The sequence below is a fragment of the Procambarus clarkii genome, chromosome 1 (genome assembly GCF_040958095.1).
Source record: "Procambarus clarkii isolate CNS0578487 chromosome 1, FALCON_Pclarkii_2.0, whole genome shotgun sequence".
NCBI lineage: Eukaryota > Metazoa > Arthropoda > Malacostraca > Decapoda > Cambaridae > Procambarus > Procambarus clarkii.
In genome coordinates, this window is record NC_091150.1 from 31,852,442 (window position 1) to 31,871,429 (window position 18,988).

The window sequence follows — 18,988 nt, forward strand, 5'->3', positions numbered from 1 at the left end:
TGAAAATAAGTTTTAGTGTAGATTAATGTTCCCATCTTAAGAGACCTGCAACAAGTCTGTACGACGCTAAAGTTTATTTGCAATAATGACAAAGCAATTCGCCAATATGTAATTTTCGTTTTATGAATGAATAAATCCAGCGATCTGTCACGGTGTCGGCGAGTCGAGTCCTCGGAAGGTTTAAGGTGTAACTGTGAAGGGTGACCATGACACCTGCGAGGACTGTGCCGGCGGGCAAGGTGTCGGGGATGGGGCCGAGGAGCGACATTGTCGTGTGTCGTCGTCCCCCCCCCCCTTCGGTGGTGGGGGGTCGGGGAGAGGGTGGTAGGGTGACGTCGCCGGGAGCCACAGCCAGGTTGTCGGCCGCGTGTCGGTATGTCGGTTGCTAATTACCGTTTCATCGGCGTCGGGATCCAGGAGTGACGCTCGCTTTTTTCCTTCGGCCGCCAACCCGACTGGAAATTGGCACGTGTCTTTTATACCATTCACCGCCTGCATCTTTGAAGGTCTCACTGTCAATGTTGATGTGTGGAGGCAGGCTGAGAAGAGAGGCTGCGAGGAGCAGCAGGAGCAGCAGGAGCAGCAGCAGCAGCAGGAGCAGGAGCAGCAGGAGACGGACCAGAAGAAGAAAAAGGAAAATGAGTAGTACTAAGCCGATGACACATTTTATAATCACGAAAAAAAAGCATAATCACAGCACAGAAGAACAGCGACTAACAGCAACAGCGCATCGTTAACGTAATTGTCCTGTTATCTGGTCAAATTGCGCTTCTTCCTCTAATGCTCGCACTGCCTTTTGTAAAACTCTATAAAGTAAGGATAATTACATATGTAATATATAGCAATCATTTGTAATCAAGCCATCTACGCGGCCCCTGGAAGTGAATTTAAAGTGACCAAATTGATGGTATAGCAATGAAGTACAATTATGAACACAGAGAAGCTGACTTAGTATGTCATAACCACCGTGGCCGGTGTTACCGCAGCCTGACCGTCACGGGAGAACACCTCTAGTCAGTAGTGACTTACTCGCCTCTTCCTGAAGTGAAGGTGCTGGGGCCGGGTGGGTGTTGTCGCTAGACCAACTCTCGAAACCGACTAGAGCTACAGGAAAGCTACAGGCATGATGGTTGAACTTTGTGTTACCCGGGGGGGGGGGGGGTTATATATGTGAACTGTGTTCTCGTGCTGTGACGGGAGACATCTCCCGTCACGCAGGGTGCAGTCGCACCTCCACAGATCTCCAGTATCAGCTCTTGATACTGGTAATGGCTCAAAAGGGCCACCAATTACGGGCTATTCATGCCTGTGCCACCTTTTTGGGTGGCTTAATCTTCATCAATCAATCAATCGTGCTGTGAGGACATTGTGGCTTGTGGTCCATCAACCTCTGAATGACATTTGATGTTATCACAATCGCTTTCTGACCGGCCGATAAGTATACTTTACGCCTCAATATAGTTCAAGCTCAAATTAAACTCGGTGTGTATATATGTATATGCGCTTCTCGGTGCATACAGACCCCATTGTTCCATCTGACTATTGGGCTTCGCGGCATCACCCTGTGGCAGGTCGTAAATTTGGTACTTGACACCATAGCCTCGGAGAAGAAAATAAAGAGTACCCAGAGAAGACCTTGCGAATCCTCACTGAACACTCTGATATTTTCTTCTCCTACCAAACCTATTTCTATCATTGTAGTTTTTTATTTTATTTAAAATTTCATTACACAAAAAGGGTTACAACATTGGTTACATGCAGGGTACAAGGCTACTTGTCACAAGTTGTACAGCTCCTCCAGCTCCTCGGAGGCGGGCAGGAACTATGGATGCAGTGAGCATTTCCTCTCTGGATCGCCGCAGTCTAAGGCGCTGAAAGAGGAAACTGGCGACTCTAGGGTCTCTAGTTGTTTCACTTAGCTTAGAACCCAGTTCCTTCAAAAACTAGCAGCACTTTTATCCCAGGTACCAAGTGTCTCATATTATATATATATATATATATATATATATATATATATATATATATATATATATATATATATATATATATCCTGGTGTGTGTGTGTGTGTGTGTGGTGTGGAGAGAGAAAAAAAGTAGCTAGTAAACATTTGATTGACAGTTGAGAGGCGGGCCGAAAGAGCAAAGCTCATCCCCCGCAAACACAACTAGGTGAACACACACACACACACACACACACACACACACACACACACGTCAGCAACTTGGCGTGCAATTCATTACCAAGTCCGCAAGTTGTGCCCCCAGCACCGTCCTGTGTCTGATATTCGGCGAACCTTGTAGCTGATTAATTTAATACGGAATTAACTTTGGCCCAGAGTAAATAGGTTTCAAGATCTGGTGATGCAGAGGGTGGGAGGGAAGTGGGAGAGGGGGGTGGGGGAGCTGTGGGTGAATAGGGGTATGAGGAGGGGGGAAGAATAGTGGATGAGTAGGTGGAAGAGGGGTGGATTGAGTGGTGCGTTTGATGGATTGATGAATGAATAAGATGGAGAGCTTGATGTGTGACGCCTGTAAGAGGGGGGGGGGCAGAGTAGCCATTCGTGAGTGCGTGGAGGTGGAGACTTGGGCAAGACCTGCCCATGGGGTAAAGGGAAAGGGGGGAGGAGGGGAGGAAGGCATAATAATTCCAGATGCTACCGTTCGTGTGGTGATTGACGCCGGGGACATGTTGGTGCTGGTAACTCTAAACAAGCGTCCCAACTTGACTACAGAATTAATGTTCTATTAATGTTTGTACTAATGTACTAATGAATGTCCTCTACCTCCTTACCCCTCCCCCCCCCCCTCTCTCTCTCTCTCTCTCTCTCTCTCTCTCTCTCTCTCTCTCTCTCTCTCTCTCTCTCTCTCTCTCTCTCCCCCTCTCTCTCCCCTTCCTTCTCCATCCTCCTCCTTTCTTTATGTCACTCGCAGGTGTTTTTACTTGCAGTTTTGTTTGTATCTTGATTGTATCTAATTGAGACTGGTTGTAGCGAGTAACTGCTTATAGTGACAGTGTTCAATTGTTGAATTCTGACCGATGGTTTGACTGGTGATTGGACTGATTGTGACCGGGAACGGTGGCTGGTGGTTGATAACCGATTGGAGACTCTTCAATGATGGTGTTGTTATAGATTCAGCTACTCGGAACAAGTTCCAAGTAGCACGGGCTATTGTGAGCCCGTAACTTACCTGGCACAGGAGCGGTGCTGTCTTCAATGAATTTCGGACCTTTTAAGAAGTAGTGTGGGAAGAAGGGGAGAGAGAGAGAGGGGGAATAAGGAATTTGAAAAAAGCAGGTCTTGTAAGGAGTATACCAGATGACCCCCCCCCCCACACACACACAGTAGTGTACACCTCTTTGTTATTCTCGCAATGAGCAACTTCCGGTCATCAGTCGCCTGATAAACGTCGGAAGGAATCAATGTAAAGTGTGATGGGTAGTCGCCGCTGTGTTTGCAAAATGCTGAAGCATTTTGCAAAGGCAATGAAAATATACGCACAATATACGCCGTGTTTGCAAAATGCTGAAGCCAGGCAGCATGATTTCCCAACAATTTGGTGGGACTGTGGAGAGTGTGTGTGTGTGTGTGTGTGTGTGTGTGTGTGTATGTGTGTGTGTGTGTGTGTGTGTGTGTGTGTGTGTGTAAGGTGCAGCTGTGGTTGTGGGGATCACTGGCAGGTCTTGATCTCGTCGTTCTTATTATAATATCCGCGAATTATTGGCTTATCAAGCTGGAGTCAAGGCATCGTAAGTTACCAAATACAAAGAGTGTAATTTGTGTTCTATATATATATATATATAGTATATATATATAGAACAGGATATATATATATATATATATATATATATATATATATATATATATATATATATATATATATATATATATATATATATAATATATATATATATATATATATCCGCCTCTCCCTCTCCCTCCCCCTCTTCCTGCCACCCTCTACTTTGCTCTTATGCATGGCAATAGCGCATATACTCCCGAGGACAGTAGAGAAATTCATCGATATATCAATTACCTCGAGAGGATTCACAATTGCCTTCCCCCCCCTTGTCCTTTCCCTCCCGTGTCCCGACCCCCTTCCGAAGGGGGTGTGCATGGGCCCTCCTGAAGGGCAATGGCTGCGCCCTGGTGCACTAGGGAGGCAGCAGCAGCGTGTGGTGGTGGGGGGGAGGCGAGGCCGGCCGTGTCGGGGATCTCCACCCAGGATATCTATCACACGCTCGCCCATCAGACACCATTAGATAACAAAACAAGAATCCTGTGAATTATGACCGTCCGCGTTACGGCCCCATATCACACGCGGCTTTGTCAGCGCCCACACTTTTTGTCCTGTGCGCGTCGCGTTTTTTTTTTTTGGTCTTTGCATCTACAGGAGTCGTTAAGGTACGGGCGTGGAGGCCCCCCCGACAGGAGGTAGGTGGCGTGGGCCCCCCCCCGACAGGAGGCAGGTGGCGTGGGCCCCCCGACAGGAGGCAGGTGGCGTGGGCCCCCCGACAGGAGGCAGGTGGCGTGGGCCCCCCGACAGGAGGCAGGTGGCGTGGGCCCCCCGACAGGAGGCAGGTGGCGTGGGCGTAGAGCTCAATTTATATTTTAAGTTCAGTACAAAAAAAAATCTAGAGTATGTAATTTTAATATACTTGTCATAAAAACAAATAAATGGAACAAAAGAACATGGAAATTGAATTGAAAGAGAGAGTGGAGGAGGAAGGGGGGAGAGGGGCTAAACATCCTCTCTAGCCATTCTCCAAGGCTAGTTTTAGTTTGGTAATATGCATCCCATACCTATACATAAACTAGTTACACAATCTAGTGTACATTGTGATATAAACAATGGGTTCGAGACCGACCACAGGTACAGTCTCCAAGCTAAGTAACTTATGTGGTGAGTTAGTGTCATAATTGATATGATTATCCCGCACACCAGTCTAATCATATCCCCTCTCTTCCACCCCCTCTCTTCCACCCCCTCTCCTTTCCAGTGGGCAGCGGTGGAAAGGTTACAATCACCCCACACTTAAATACCCTCAGTTATGGATCCCTTTCCCAGCCAGAAGAGGTTCCCGTAGCCTCACAGACAGAAAAACACAGACAAAGAATTAGAGGGGATTTTTAGGTCCCCCTCGTCCGATACAATGTGTTGTGTTTACATACATATATGTGTACAGTATATAATTGTAGGATTAACAAGGGTGATGAGATATGCAGAAGATAGAACTTTCCACAAAGATAAACTATAGTAAAATACACAAAAGTTTGGTTGGGCGAAGAAATAAACACAAGTGAAGATCTTGAAGTGAAAATTAATATTGAGAGGCAGCATGGACGGAGTTGTCGACACGGACAGCAGAGAAAGGGGTACCAACGACAACACAGCAGAAAGAGACGACAGAGAGAGAGAGAGAGAGAGAGAGAGAGAGAGAGAGAGGGGGGGGGGGAGAAGGGGAAAACAGGGAAGGAGGGGGGAAGCGATAGGTAGAGGGCACTCCGGGACTAGTTGATCAGGTCGTTATCACCTCCCTCGCCAGTCCATCACCGTGCGACGATTACCACTATCGTGGGCGGCGAGCAGGAGGGCGAGGGGGCGGCGACGTCTTGGTGATCACCTTCACCTGAATGACCCATGAAACTCGTGATTAAACCCGCCCGGACCACGAGGAACTGCCTGTAACGACGTGCTCGGCCCGCGTATCGAGGCGTCAATCCTTTATCGGGTCGAGGTAAACACGCCCATCATTCAGCTCCTCGGGTCAGTGGCGGAGGGGCGGGGAATGGGAATCTGGGGGAAATGGGCGGCTGGAACAGGGCACTATGGAAGGGGACGCAGCAGCGGCAGGGCGGTGGGCATGTGGGCGGCTGGTCGCGGGGCACCGGGGGAAGGGGCGGCTACGTCAGGTCAGGAGGGAAGTGTTGCAGGGAAAGGGCGGAGGAAGGAGGGAGAGGGAAGTGCTGAAAGGGCAAGGCCGGTGGGAGGGAGGGGAGGGAGGGAGGGGAAAGGTCCGGTGCTTGGTTTATTGAGGGAGTGGAAGAGGGACTCGGTGTTGGGGAAATAGAGTGGGGTCGAACGGGTGGTTTATTGAGGGGTAGGTGAGCTTTGGGGAGGGGGGAGGGGGAATGTAGGAGAATGGTTTGAGGGGAGCTAGGAGAGAGGGGGAAGGTGGGAGGGAGGGGGAGGCTTCAGCCAAGTGTGAGGGAGCGGGGGAATTGATGGTCCTCAGTAGTAGGGGTGATGAGCCGTCTGCCTGCTGCTGCTGCTCCTGCTGCTGCGACGCCGGCAGCGACACAGCGCCGCTCCTGTGCCAGGTAAATCCACTACGGGCTCACCATAGCCCGTGCTACTTGGAACTTTTTGTTCCCAGTAGCTGAATCTAACACAACAACAACAGCTGGCAGCGAGACTTGCAGGAGGAGGCGGTGATGGGTGGCCCTTCGTACACTGCCAATGTCCTAAGGTGCCTTTATCTTAAGTCTTTAGACTTAAGACCCTCCCTAATCTTTAATTAAGCGTCTTACTAAAGACTAAAGAAGGCAACTGTCTTACGTAAGGTGATGAGATCGCAAGACTCGGAAACTTGACAGCAAAGATGGTCACTAGCGAGCGAGGGATGTGCCCAAACGGTTCGAAGACTTGCCAGTATATACGGGTTTATGCGTCGCACTAACTCTCGCGGGAAAATGAGACAGTAGACAGACGGAAAGTCAGGATGGCAAGTCAGCAGATGTAGAAGAGAGAGAGACAATTGGACGGACAGACGAAGAGACAGATTTTATTTCATTTATTTTATTTATTAAGCGCCCCATACCCTTCCCGTGGGCGGCGGTGGAAAGGGTTACAGAGGCACATAATGGGTTCAGGGACTGAACCCCAGAGTTCGTTTAGCTAAGCAAGTGGCAATGTTGTGAAGTTAGTTACACAATTGTTATTAATACATTTGCATGCTCATATATACACATATGTAAATATACATACATGTACACAAATACTTATACATATCAATAATCTTTTGATATCACAAGTGATTCAACAAGAGGCTCACAACAATCATTATATAAGGCATTTTACACCTATGGTGAGTCACACAGTTACTAGTCTTGCTCCACACCCATCCAACTGGGCGGCAGCTTTACAGTCATGTGCTCCACACCCACCCAACTGGGCGGCAGCTTTACAGTCATGTGCTCCACACCCACCCAACTGGGCGGCAGCTTTACAGTCATGTGCTCCACACCCACCCAACTGGGCGGCAGCTTTACAGTCATGTGCTCCACACCCACCCAACTGGGCGGCAGCTTTACAGTCATGTGCTCCACACCCACCCAACTGGGCGGCAGCTTTACAGTCATGTGCTCCACACCCACCCAACTGGGCGGCAGCTTTACAGTCATGTGCTCCACACCCACCCAACTGGGCGGCAGCTTTACAGTCATGTGCATGCATTACCTACAGTAAGCAAATTTTGGATACTTCACTAAGCTTCCCGGCAGTATATCATTATGAATGAAGTACTTACACATTTCCTGGACTCCATTGATGGTGTTATCTCTGAATTCCGCGATTTTTTCAAATTCCATTATATAATGACGCAAAGTAAGCGAACAGTTCTGCTGACAGAGTTTACATTTAGTCAAATCTACATCAGCAGATGTTGCAAACTCCCAGAGGTACTTGAAGCCGAGCCTGACTAAACCTAGTAGAGTGGTAACATGTAACTGCTAACCTTATTGGATGAACCATAGACGTGCGGTATTTCCTGCATAACAGAATGGTGACAGATGGAGTAACTGGTGTGAATTTTCACTTTGCCTCAAGTCTACGAGATTTTGTTGATGTTCCCAGAATATTACTGCCCTCAGGCTGCTCAAAGACAGAGACAAGACAGAGACCCCTCAGAGACAGCCCAAGATGGTAATCAATTTCCTCTTTGTGAGCAAAAGTGTTGGTTAACTCATCAGTTCTATCATGCATTCGGAGACCAATATGGGAAGGCATCCACAGGAGACGAACTCTGACTCCATCATTGATTATTGCATTATATCCGTGTCACGAACACAAGCAGACGGACAGACAAATAAAGACAAACACTTGGACAAGTGAACTAAGAAAAGCGAGATGAACAAAGAGAAAATTCAGTACAGACTTTCAGACGGACGGAATTAGAGAGAAGGAAAAAGACAGACAAATCAAGACAGAGACAGAGAACCAAGAATGAAGAGAGGGTGAGAGAGAGAGTACAACCCACAGGAAGAAAGACCTAGCTAGCAAAATACCGGACGGATAAGGATGAAGACAGGGAGGGTGAGAGAGAGACAGACGAGCACAGACGGACACAGACAGTCAAGAGAGCCGTGACACAGATTTGCTGTGCCAGCACTTGGAGAAGAGTAATCAAGAGATCCTTAACCCTGATTTTGGTATCAGCTTAGGATATTAACAGAGAGTAATGTGTTATCTAGAGATGGTCCACTCTCTCTCTCTCTCTCTCTCTCTCTCTCTCTCTCTCTCTCTCTCTCTCTCTCTCTCTCTCGTTCCCCTTCTTCTTTCTCACCTCTCCTTCCCTTCTTCCTCACTTTCCTTCCCCCCCCCCTCCTTCTTGGTCATTCATCTCCTCCCCCTTCCGTCATCATATCTCTCCCACACACAAAACATCCTCTTAATTCCTGATTTAACACTCCCCCCCCATCTAAGCCCCCCCCCCTCATACCCCACCGTCTTCCCCCCCTCACACCCCGTCTGCCCCCTTCCCCCCCTCCCCCATCACATCCTGTCTGCCCCTCATCACCTTTACCCACCTTACTGTCCATACCTGTCTTTTCTCATTAACTTCCAGCCATCTAAACATTTGCCTACCTATCACCTGAACTCTTCTACCTACGCATTCTCCTCCCATATGGCCCTGCAGCTCTTCGCCATCCTACTTGCCCATACGCCTCCTCATATCCTTTATTGTTACTACTTACCCATTCCCCATTCCCTGTGCCAGTACCACCCGGGCATAACGTTATCTTGACGCAAGTATGGTAGTGGGTGTGAGTGTAGGGGGAGGGGGTGTAATGGGCGATGGGAGAGGGGGATGGGGGAGACTTTGTAAATGAGGGAAGGTACAAGGAATAGGTGAACTGGGGAGTACTGTAGCGAGGGATGGGTGGAGAGGGGGCGGGTCAGTCAGTCAGGCAGTGAGAGGGGTAGGCAAACAGTCAGTTACTCGAGTGTATCTTCCCCCCACCCCCCACCTCTCCCTCCCCACCTTCCTCCCCAGCTTGAGTGGGGAGTGGCGGGGAAGCAGTCAGTCAGCCCGCGTGAGAGAGGACCCCAGGGGCTCGGGCGTAAACATTCCCATAAGTCAAATCTTCAGCCCCCCTGACTGCCATTGACGTTGATGCTTCCCCCCCTGATGAACGTCCGTGTTTGTGTACGTGGCTTCGGCTCCCCCTCCCCCTGATGAACGTCCGTGTTTGCGTACATGGCAGCGTGAGTGGGCGGCGTGTACACCCGTACCAGCCTCGCTGTACGTGCTTGTACGTCGCCCCCAAAGAAGGGCAGGGGGAGACGCCAGAACCAGGGAGGAGGAGTAAAGAGGGAGAGAGAGAGACACAAAGATAAAGAAGATACAGACAATAAAGTATAGTTAGAGATGGTGGTTGTATGGAGACGAGACTATATAATTCTCCACTCTCGCCATCTGCAATGGTGCTCTCATGGGTTACCTTACCTATGGGGGGCTTATCTTACCTCATGGGGTGGGTTTATCCCCCCCCCCCTACTTCTTTCCCTTATCGTTCCCTACTGCTTCTTCCCCCGTTATTTACCCCGCTCTATTTGTTACCGTTTCTACTGTAAAGCTCTACTTAAACTCTATTAGCGTATGACTAATGTCTGTGTGTGTTTATGGTTTTGTGTGTGTATGGACCAGTGTGTCCGCGCACTCACTGCTTGGTTTATATTGTCTCATCAACGCGGCACCTTAGTCTTGGTGTGTGTGTGTGTGTGTGTGTGTGTGTGTGTGTGTGTGTGTGTGTGTGTGTGTGTGTGTGTGTGTGTGTGTGTGTGTGTGTGTGTCCTCCCCTCCCCTGAGATAAGTGTATTTGTATGTTATTTTGCGCAATTGATTATGTCTGAGCAAATGCACTTACAAGTGTTTTAATCTTTATGTGTAAATGACAGTTTTTGGTAGCATCAACAGGTGTACTGCCTTGTGTATGTGTACACGTACAGGTGTGTGTGTGTGTGTGTGCTCATGTATATACACACCTGCGTGCATATGACCTAATGACCATACGACTTAACGACCATACGACTATTAGGGTACGTCCACGCACCCAAGGATGGCGTAAGGTGACTGGAGTGGAGGATTCACAGTTCACTGTTGTTAGTATATGTGTGGCTAGTGGATAGGAGAAGTGGGCATACCACCTCCATCCCATTCACCCTCTCTGTTCACTGTCCCTCCCCCCCCCCCCCACCCCCATTCCAAAACCCTTCCGTGCATTGTCTCCCCCCCTCCCTCCCTCCCTCCCTCCCTCCAACAGCCATCCCAATGTTGTTTCCCCTCACCTTCCTCTCCCTCCCCGCCTCCCCCCAACCCCAGCACCCACCCACACACTGTCTCTAGCTCCTGTCTCCCACGATGCTCACCCATCACTCAGGTCTACCTCTTGCTGGTGGAAGTTTTTCTCCAGTGACAGTGAGTTGTTTGCTGTGCTTATGGTAACAAGATGTGTGTGTGTGTGTGTGTGTGTGTGTGTGTGTGTGTGTGTGTGTGTGTGTGTGTGTGTGTGTGTGTGTGTGTGTGTGTGTGTGTGTGTGTGTGTGTTTACTAGTTGTGTTTTTGCGGGGGTTGAGCTCTGCTCTTTCGGCCCGCCTCTCAACTGTCAATCAACTGTTTACTAACTACTTTTTTTTTTGTGTGTGTGTGTGTGTACTCACCTAGTTGAACTCACCTAGTTGTGTTTGCGAGGGTAGAGCTCTGGCTCTTTGGTCCCGCCTCTCAACTGTCAATCAACTAATGTACAGGTTCCTGAGCCTACTGGGCTCTATCATATCTACACTTGAAACTGTGTATGGAGTCAGCCTCCACCACATCACTTCCTAATGTATTGTATTTGTCTACTACTTTGACACTCAAAACATTCTTTCTAACGTCCCTATGGCTCATTTGGGCACTCAATTTCCACCTGTGTCCCCTTGTGTGTGTGTGTGCCCCATGTGGTAAATAGTCTGTCTTTATCTTTATCTAAAATCAATCATCTCAAGATAACCCTATCAATTCCTCTGAGAATCTTATATGTGGTGATCATGTCCCCTCTTAACTCTTCTGTCTCCCAGTGACGTGAGGTTTAATTCCCGTAGTCTCTTCTCGTAGCTCATACCCCTCAGTTCGGGTACTAGTCTGGTGGCAAACCTTTGAACCTTTTCCAATTTAGTCTTATGCTTGACTAAGATATGAACTCCATGCTGGAGCCGCATACTCCAGGATAGGTCTGACATATGTGGTATACAAAGTTCTGAAAGATTCCTTACACAAGTTTCTAAAGGCCGTTCTTATGTTAGCCAACCTGGCTTATGCCGCTGATGTTATCCTCTTGATATGGGCTTCAGGGGACAGTGTGTGTGTTTGTGGTTTTACTAATATGATATGTTTAGGTGCCGGGTGTTCGGGCTTGGCCGTGGGTGGGTGGATGTGAGGGCGGGGTGGTTCTGGGCGGTGGGTGGGTGTGCGGGCGGGCGGGGTGGCTCTGGGCGGTGGGTGGGAGAGGTGGGCCAGCACATGTTTAGCCATGTCGGCCCACTTGTCGCGCCTACGTGTGACTTTTACGTCTGGTGAATTATGCACGCGCTAAGAGAGAGAAAGAGAGGAAAAAAAAGTGTTTTGTTTCGTTTGCATAAATCAAGCGGCCAGGAAAATATAGGTCCCCGACGTGGGCATGACTGCAAAATGGGGGTCTTGTCGGGGATTTTCAGGTGGCAGAGAAAAACTTATGGGGCGAAATGTACTCGCTAGTACAGTCATTTGTAAACTTAATCGACCGTTTCAAGTCTGTAATCAGTGTTATGGATGAGCTTAATTACCGGTGCATAGGAATTAAGTATTAGTAAATTCAGTTTGATTAGCTTCGCAGACAAATTTGAACAGCCTTCTGAGACCTGCTAGAAGGTGCAAGTGCAATCGTCTTTGCGCAACTCTCGAGTAAGTGTTGCCAGTGGCCGCTGATGCCCAATGCTCACTTGTGCAGTGGCACGACCCCAGTTACCCAGCGCTGGCAGAGTACCTCTACCTGTGCCGCAGTCATGACTTCGACAACTGGCGGCTATAAAGGGGAGATCACAGAGCTAACATTCGTTCCTGCAAGCACAAATAGGTGAGTACACACACACACACACACACACACACACACACACACACACACACACACACACACACACACACACACACACACACACACACACACACACACACAGGTCCTCGAGGCTCTTGAGTTCATAGTCCAATGAACCCGGGTTCTACTCCCGGTAGAGACAGAAACTAATGGACAGAGTTTCTTTCGCATGATGCCTCTGTTCACTGCCTCCCAGGTACCTACTTACTGCTACTAAGTAGCTGCCTGGAGGAATTAGACAGCTGCTTCGGCCAGCTTAATGGGGGACGTTAGAGAGAAATATTTGTAGTATATATGCTAGAGGAAAAGTTGGTCGGAAACCAGTACATAAGACAACCGACGGATAGGAACGTCGGGGTCCAAGAGCTAGGAGCTCGATCCTGCAGGCACAAATAGTAAACACGCACATGACATCTATTATATAACAATAATAGGTTGAGTCGCCTGGGAGTCCAGGGGGCCAGATTCACGAAAGCAGTTACGCAAGTACTTACGAACGTGTACATCTTTCCTCAATCTTTGACGGCTTTGGTTACATTTATTAAACAGTTTACAAGCATGAAAACTTCCCAATCAACTGTTGTTATTGTTATAAACAGCCTCCTGGTGCTTCGGAGCTCATTAACTGTTTAATAATATGAAACAAAGCCGCCAAAGATTGAGAAAAGATGTACAGGTTCGTAAGTGTTTGCGTAAGTGCTTTCGTGAATCTGGGCCCAGAAGTCCTACTCCGACAGAAGAGATCCTTGTAGTTACGTTCCTGGGAAAAAAAATAACAACACCCTTTTTAGAAATCCTGCCAAAAGAGGGTTAATTTTATTTTCCAGATTCGCGAATTGATAGAGTCGAGTGTAGAGAGAGCTGGTGATGGTACACGTCGGCCCTCTCAGATATACACGTTCAATATGCATCTTAAACTATGCCTGCCCATACTTCGCGAGGGGGCGCAGAGGGCGCACAGCAGCATCTAATTATCTCTGGCAGATCTTTGTTGGAGCTGCCGATTTGGTATCTGGGTGATTGACGGCGTTGCGAAGGGCAGCGAGGCAGTCGTACTTGAGGAGATGTTAAGGGCCGATAGGGAGATGATGCATGTGGGAGTGATTGAGATCCTTCTGGGCTTCTACGGGTGGCCCAGAAGCTCATCTTCGTGTTGGTCCGCGAAGGGGCACGGAGCGACGCCCTCCGCCGCCTTCCCTCGCCTTTGATGGAGCGGAATATAACTGGTCCACCGACTCTGTACTGCGTGCGTTTATCTCCGCCATTTTTAGCTATTATGCCGTTTTTTTTCTCTCTCTGGCTATTTTGACCCGCTGTAGTGGCACCGGCGATGAGATCGTACGCATATACCGCATCAATATGGAGGTCAACAACTTGTGCAACACTGACATTTGCGAACATTTTTCCTGATAGTGTAGTTTCAGGTCCTGACACGCGGCGCCAAATGCCACAAAACAGGGAGGCGCCACCAGGCTGGGATATGGGATGAGACGTGACACAAGTCATATCCCACGTCCCAGCTCGTACAGGTACGAGTCTGGGACGTGGGATAAAGCAGGTTTAGATGTGGTGCAATTTGGGACGTGAAAAATTGCCGGTCGGATGAGGCATATACGATTGATTGATAAAGATTAAGCCACCCACGAGGTGGCACGGGCATGAATAGCCCGTGAGTGGAAGAGGCATATCCGAATTGCTGGACTTTAGGGGAGGGGGGGGGGGGGGTCGGGGTCGTCCACCCCATCCCATCCCCCCCCCCCCTCCCCCTTGGGCTAACCCGGCGCGAGCTCGTCAGAGCAGCCATTATTCCCCGCACTTTTCACACTTTTTTCCAGCTTCATGTCTTATTAGTTATGTTCATTACCAGCAATAACGGCGCATGTATACTTCATATACCGATTTCTATATCACTTAGACGAAAACTTTTCAATGTGCGCCTCACGGAAATGAGTCCAGGTGAGTCGTAACGCTAAAGAGGGGGCGGTGGGGGGGGGGGAGTTCACTCACCGGGGGGCACTCACCGGTAATGCTACGGTGTTCACCCAATGAAAAAAAAAAAGGTTCGTTTACTTACCGGTAATTACGTTGCTGTCGTCACGATAACGCAGGAGAGAGAATTACCTGTATTTAATTTCCAATCGAGGAACCTCCTCCCCATCTCGATAGAATTTAATCTTGAGTGTATTATCAGGGAGATATTACGGGTGCTTTAATGATTTTCCGGGGCTGTTCTAGTCTGTGTCTTGTGGATAACGGGGGGGTGTTATTGAGGGAGGGGGCGGGGAGGTGTCTGATGGGAGTGGCATCGAGTGAGGGGTAACTTTAGGAGGGAAAGGGGGATGGGGGGGTAGAGAGGGGAGGGGGGGAGGGAAGAGAAGTGAGCGCATTGTTTTTCTCAAAGTGCTCACATTGTTGGCACTAAAATGCGAAAGTGACTCGGGTGTCACTCCTGGTGCGGAGGCACTCGACAGTGAGGAGGAAGTCAGGTACTTACTTACTCTCTCTCTCTTTCTCTCTCTCTCTCTCTCTCTCTCTCTCTCTCTCTCTCTCTCTCTCTCTCTCTCTCTCTCTTCCACACATCCACACTCTCAAAGTTAGTATTCTTAACCTGTTGGGTAAGAAAGAACATTAAGAACCCTGGCGTCCGATGACTTGGCTTTCTCTCAGCCCGTTGAGAACTGCCTTCTCAGGGAGCCAATATTTATATCCGTTTGTCAGGATGGCCCAAGACGGGAGTTCAATCCCGCCGCCCTACACCTCCCTCCCTCCCCCCCAAAAAAAAAGATATTCGCGGAGATATATATCACCCTAATATGATATCAATGTGCATGGTTTACCTGTGTGTACTTTGATATCATCAATTATTTAATGCCTGCCTTTTTCGCTATCTAATTTGTTCTGAATGTTTTTGTTATTAGCTTTACAATAATAATTATAAATTACTGTTATAACAATGGTAATTGTTTTGTGAGGACTACGAGGTTCAAATATATTTATTTTGAGACACAATGACGAATCATTTATATTAAATGATTTACAATAATCATAAAGTATATACACTGACACTTTGACACGAATATATATATATATATATATATATATATATATATATATATATATATATATATATATATATATATATTTATATATATATTTATTATATATATATATATTTAATATTATATATATACTAAAAATTACATATGAATACCGAGACGTAGATGAATATACTTAGATATAGTATCCCTTTGTCAAAATATACATCTGAGACTTGTATGTATATATAATGGCCCTTAAATGTATATACTAAGACTTAGATGGGTATATCAAGACGTCACCTTACATATATAGTCCTGGGGACCAGTCAGGCTTGTTCGCATATATATTATATATATGCGAACAAGCCTGAATGATCCCCAGGACTATATGCAACTGAAAACTCACACCCCAGAAGTGACTCGAACCCATACTGCCAGGAGCACTCTTGGCGTACAGGACACCTTAACTAATTATATATATATGTATATATTATATACATACAGATGTATGTTATGCAATATACATAGGATGTATATTATATACATACAGACTTAGACGTAGATGTATATATCTAGACTCTAGCTTCCTCCTCTCTTGCTATGTTGAAATAACAGGGAGATATTATTAAAGTTGATTTCAAAGGTACTGGATTGCGAACGCTTGCAATCATTTCAGTAATCTTATTTAAGACGGGACTTAACAAAGACGTTCCGCGGCGCTCATCCCGTCCCGGTTGTCTCTGCTGATGCAGGAAGATGCAGACTGCGGATTCGACTGCTCGGCAGACGTCTCCTCCATCCTCCTTGACCTGGCGGGCAAGCTGGCAAGTCGTTAAGTGAATTTAGCGAGGCTAAGAGGGATCGGAAAGTCGCCGGAGATGCAATCACGCGGTCACAGCTGCTGCTGCTGCTGCTGTGTGCCTACCCAGAGCTGTGGATGAGCAACCCGTTCTCGCACTTTCTTTAAGTCAATATTGACCTATTAAATAAGTGCATGTGTGACATACTAATTTATTGTGAATATTTTAGTTTACCTTGAAAAGCTTCATAGAAAACACCGACCTTACCTAACCTTCTTAGTATGTTAAGATAAGCATCTTATTGCTTCGTAATTACAATTATTACTTAACCAATTATAGGTATAGGTTAAGTAATAATTGTAATTACGAAGCAATAAGATGCTTGCTACGGCGGTATGATGTGGCTGAGGGTATTTGAGGGCAGACTAAGATGGGTGGGGGGGGGGTGAAGGGGGAGAGGTGATTGTGGACAATCTTGTCGACGTTGGATTGTATCGTTAACGACTATTTTTGTCAGTGAAAAAGTGGTTTGTTCGGCTATATATATGTCGCCAGATGTTGCTTCTCTGTGAGAGGCATCTCTCTCTCTCTCTCTCTCTCTCTCTCTCTCTCTCTCTCTCTCTCTCTCTCTCTCTCTCTCTCTCCTCTTAATTATTCCTCATTCATTATGTACCTGTCTGGCTTAATATCACAGCCTTATCTCCTCTAGTTGTCTGAGATTCTTTTCTTATTCCTTCGTCGTCGTTTTCTGTGTTGTTACCGCCTTCGTTTTCTCCTCGTTGGCACTTGAGAACGCGCGAGTCAGGGTGTGCCAACTCATAGAAAATGGGAATTGCTTTGTATTATGTTGATGCCAGAGAGAGAGAGAGAGAGAGAGAGAGAGAGAGAGAGAGAGAGAGAGAGAGAGAGAGAGAGAGAGAGAGAGAGAGAGCCTTCGTGTGAAATCAATTCTTCACTACTATTGTTAATGCCAATCGGGCCATTACAATAACAGGTTCGATTGAATCCATGTTTTCCTTATTACAAATAAACCAATATCCATTCCCCCCCCCCCCCCCCAACACGAAACACACCGCTAGTATCACTTGTTAATTAATTGGTATGTGCGTACCTGAAATGGCATGTGTGTGTGTGTGTGTGTGTAAGTTTGCAGTAAAACCTTGTGGTTCTACCTATCTTAGGTGTTCATCGCATGCTTGACCCAGCCAGCAGAGCCCCGCTGTGAATGCCTGGCTGCAAGTTCCGGCACTCACCCTGATAAAAAGTCTTATTTGGGACTGACGTCTGCTTGAGTACATTTGAGCGCAAGCCTCATGGGAAGACGGGTTCGGACTTCAAGGCTTCGCAAGAGTTTTCTTTCCTCAAAACAGGAGGATAACAGAACGCAAACAGGGAATAATTAATGTTGTTCCAGCACCAGTTTGAAGCCATTGTACCTATCATCATCATTATTTTGTAATTAAGGGGAACGTTTTTACAACAAATTTTAAAAACAACAAATTAGGGGCAGATTTGTAATTAGGCTCCTGGGGGGGGGGTAGGAGGGGAGGGGGGAGGAGTAGAATTGACGGGGCTGCAGTTGTGTATTGGAGAGTGACGGTGGTGGGCCTGGTCACCGTCTGACCTGCTTGGCTATTGTGGTCAGCGTCTGGCGTATGTGACTCTGGTGGTCAGCTCGCTTCCTGTGCCATATGGCGCTGCCTCTCACTCGGCTCTAGAGGTTCTGCTTAGTTTCCCCTGGCTGTTGTTGGTGGCATTTATGTTGTTGAGTTGTGTAGGATAATGGATCTGCTGGTTGACTGGGCGTGATGGAAAGTCTTACTCTGTTAGCTAGTATTTCTTGTTCCTTGTTGTGACTTGCTGTTGGTATAGTGCTGCTGTTGCTGCTGCTGCTGCTGCTGCTACTGCTGCTGCTACTGTTGCTGCTGCTGTTGCTGCTGCTGCTGCTGCTGTTGCTGCTGTTGCTGCTGCTGCTGCTGCTGCTGTTGCTGCTGCTGCTGCTGCTGCTGCTGCTGCTGCTGCTGTCGCTGCTGCTGCTGCTGCTGTCGCTGCTGCTGCTGCTGCTGCTGTCGCTGCTGCTGCTGCTGTCGCTGCTGCTGCTTGGTACTACCGCCTTGAGGGGGATACGTAATTCTTAATTTGTCTTAGAAAGTGTTGTAATTGTGTTCATTATAATTGTGAGAGCTTGGAAAGATATTGGTGGAGAGCAGCCACAGTGTATGCTAATGGCGGTGACAGCATGACCCAGCATACCCTCAACACATTCAAGTTGCTGAAGCTGTAATAAGAGGAACAAAGAGAGGAAGTAGATCAGCAACAGCAGCACCAATAATGGCTACAACAACAACAGCAGTAACAGCTACAACAACAGCAGCAGGAACAGCAGAAGCAGCAATTGGAGTCCGACAAGGCCGTCAGCCCGTCAGCGTTGACACCGCCAACTACTAACTCGTAAAGTGCCTAAATATCCTTGGTGGTTGGCAGTGGGCTGGCCTTCCCCCCCCTCACCCTTCCTCCCCTCCCCCCTCCCCCTTCCCCTACCCCTACCCAATCCCCTCCCCCTTCCCCTACCCCTACCCAATCCCCTCCCCCTTCCCCTACCCAATCCCCTCCCCCTTCCCCTACCCAATCCCCTCCCCCTCCCCTCTGCCTGCCATTGTCAAGTGACGGATGGAGGTTTTTTTTTTGGCATTATTTCTAATGTAGCTGTTTACCCGGAAGTTGAATATTAGGGGAACTGTCACTTAGTGCAGCCTGA

At 47.8% G+C, this 18,988-nt stretch overlaps 1 protein-coding gene across 1 annotated transcript in view; it reads left to right on the top strand.

The window, feature by feature from the left end:
• The window catches only part of LOC123754500 (serine/arginine repetitive matrix protein 1-like), a 17,081-nt gene extending 16,435 nt beyond the window's left edge, over window positions 1-646 (top strand). Inside the window, exon 3 of the mRNA XM_069321532.1 lies at window positions 418-646. Coding sequence (XP_069177633.1) covers window positions 418-646 — 229 coding nt within the window. The remainder of the gene's footprint in view (window positions 1-417) is intronic.
• Window positions 647-18,988: the final 18,342 nt, after the last annotated feature.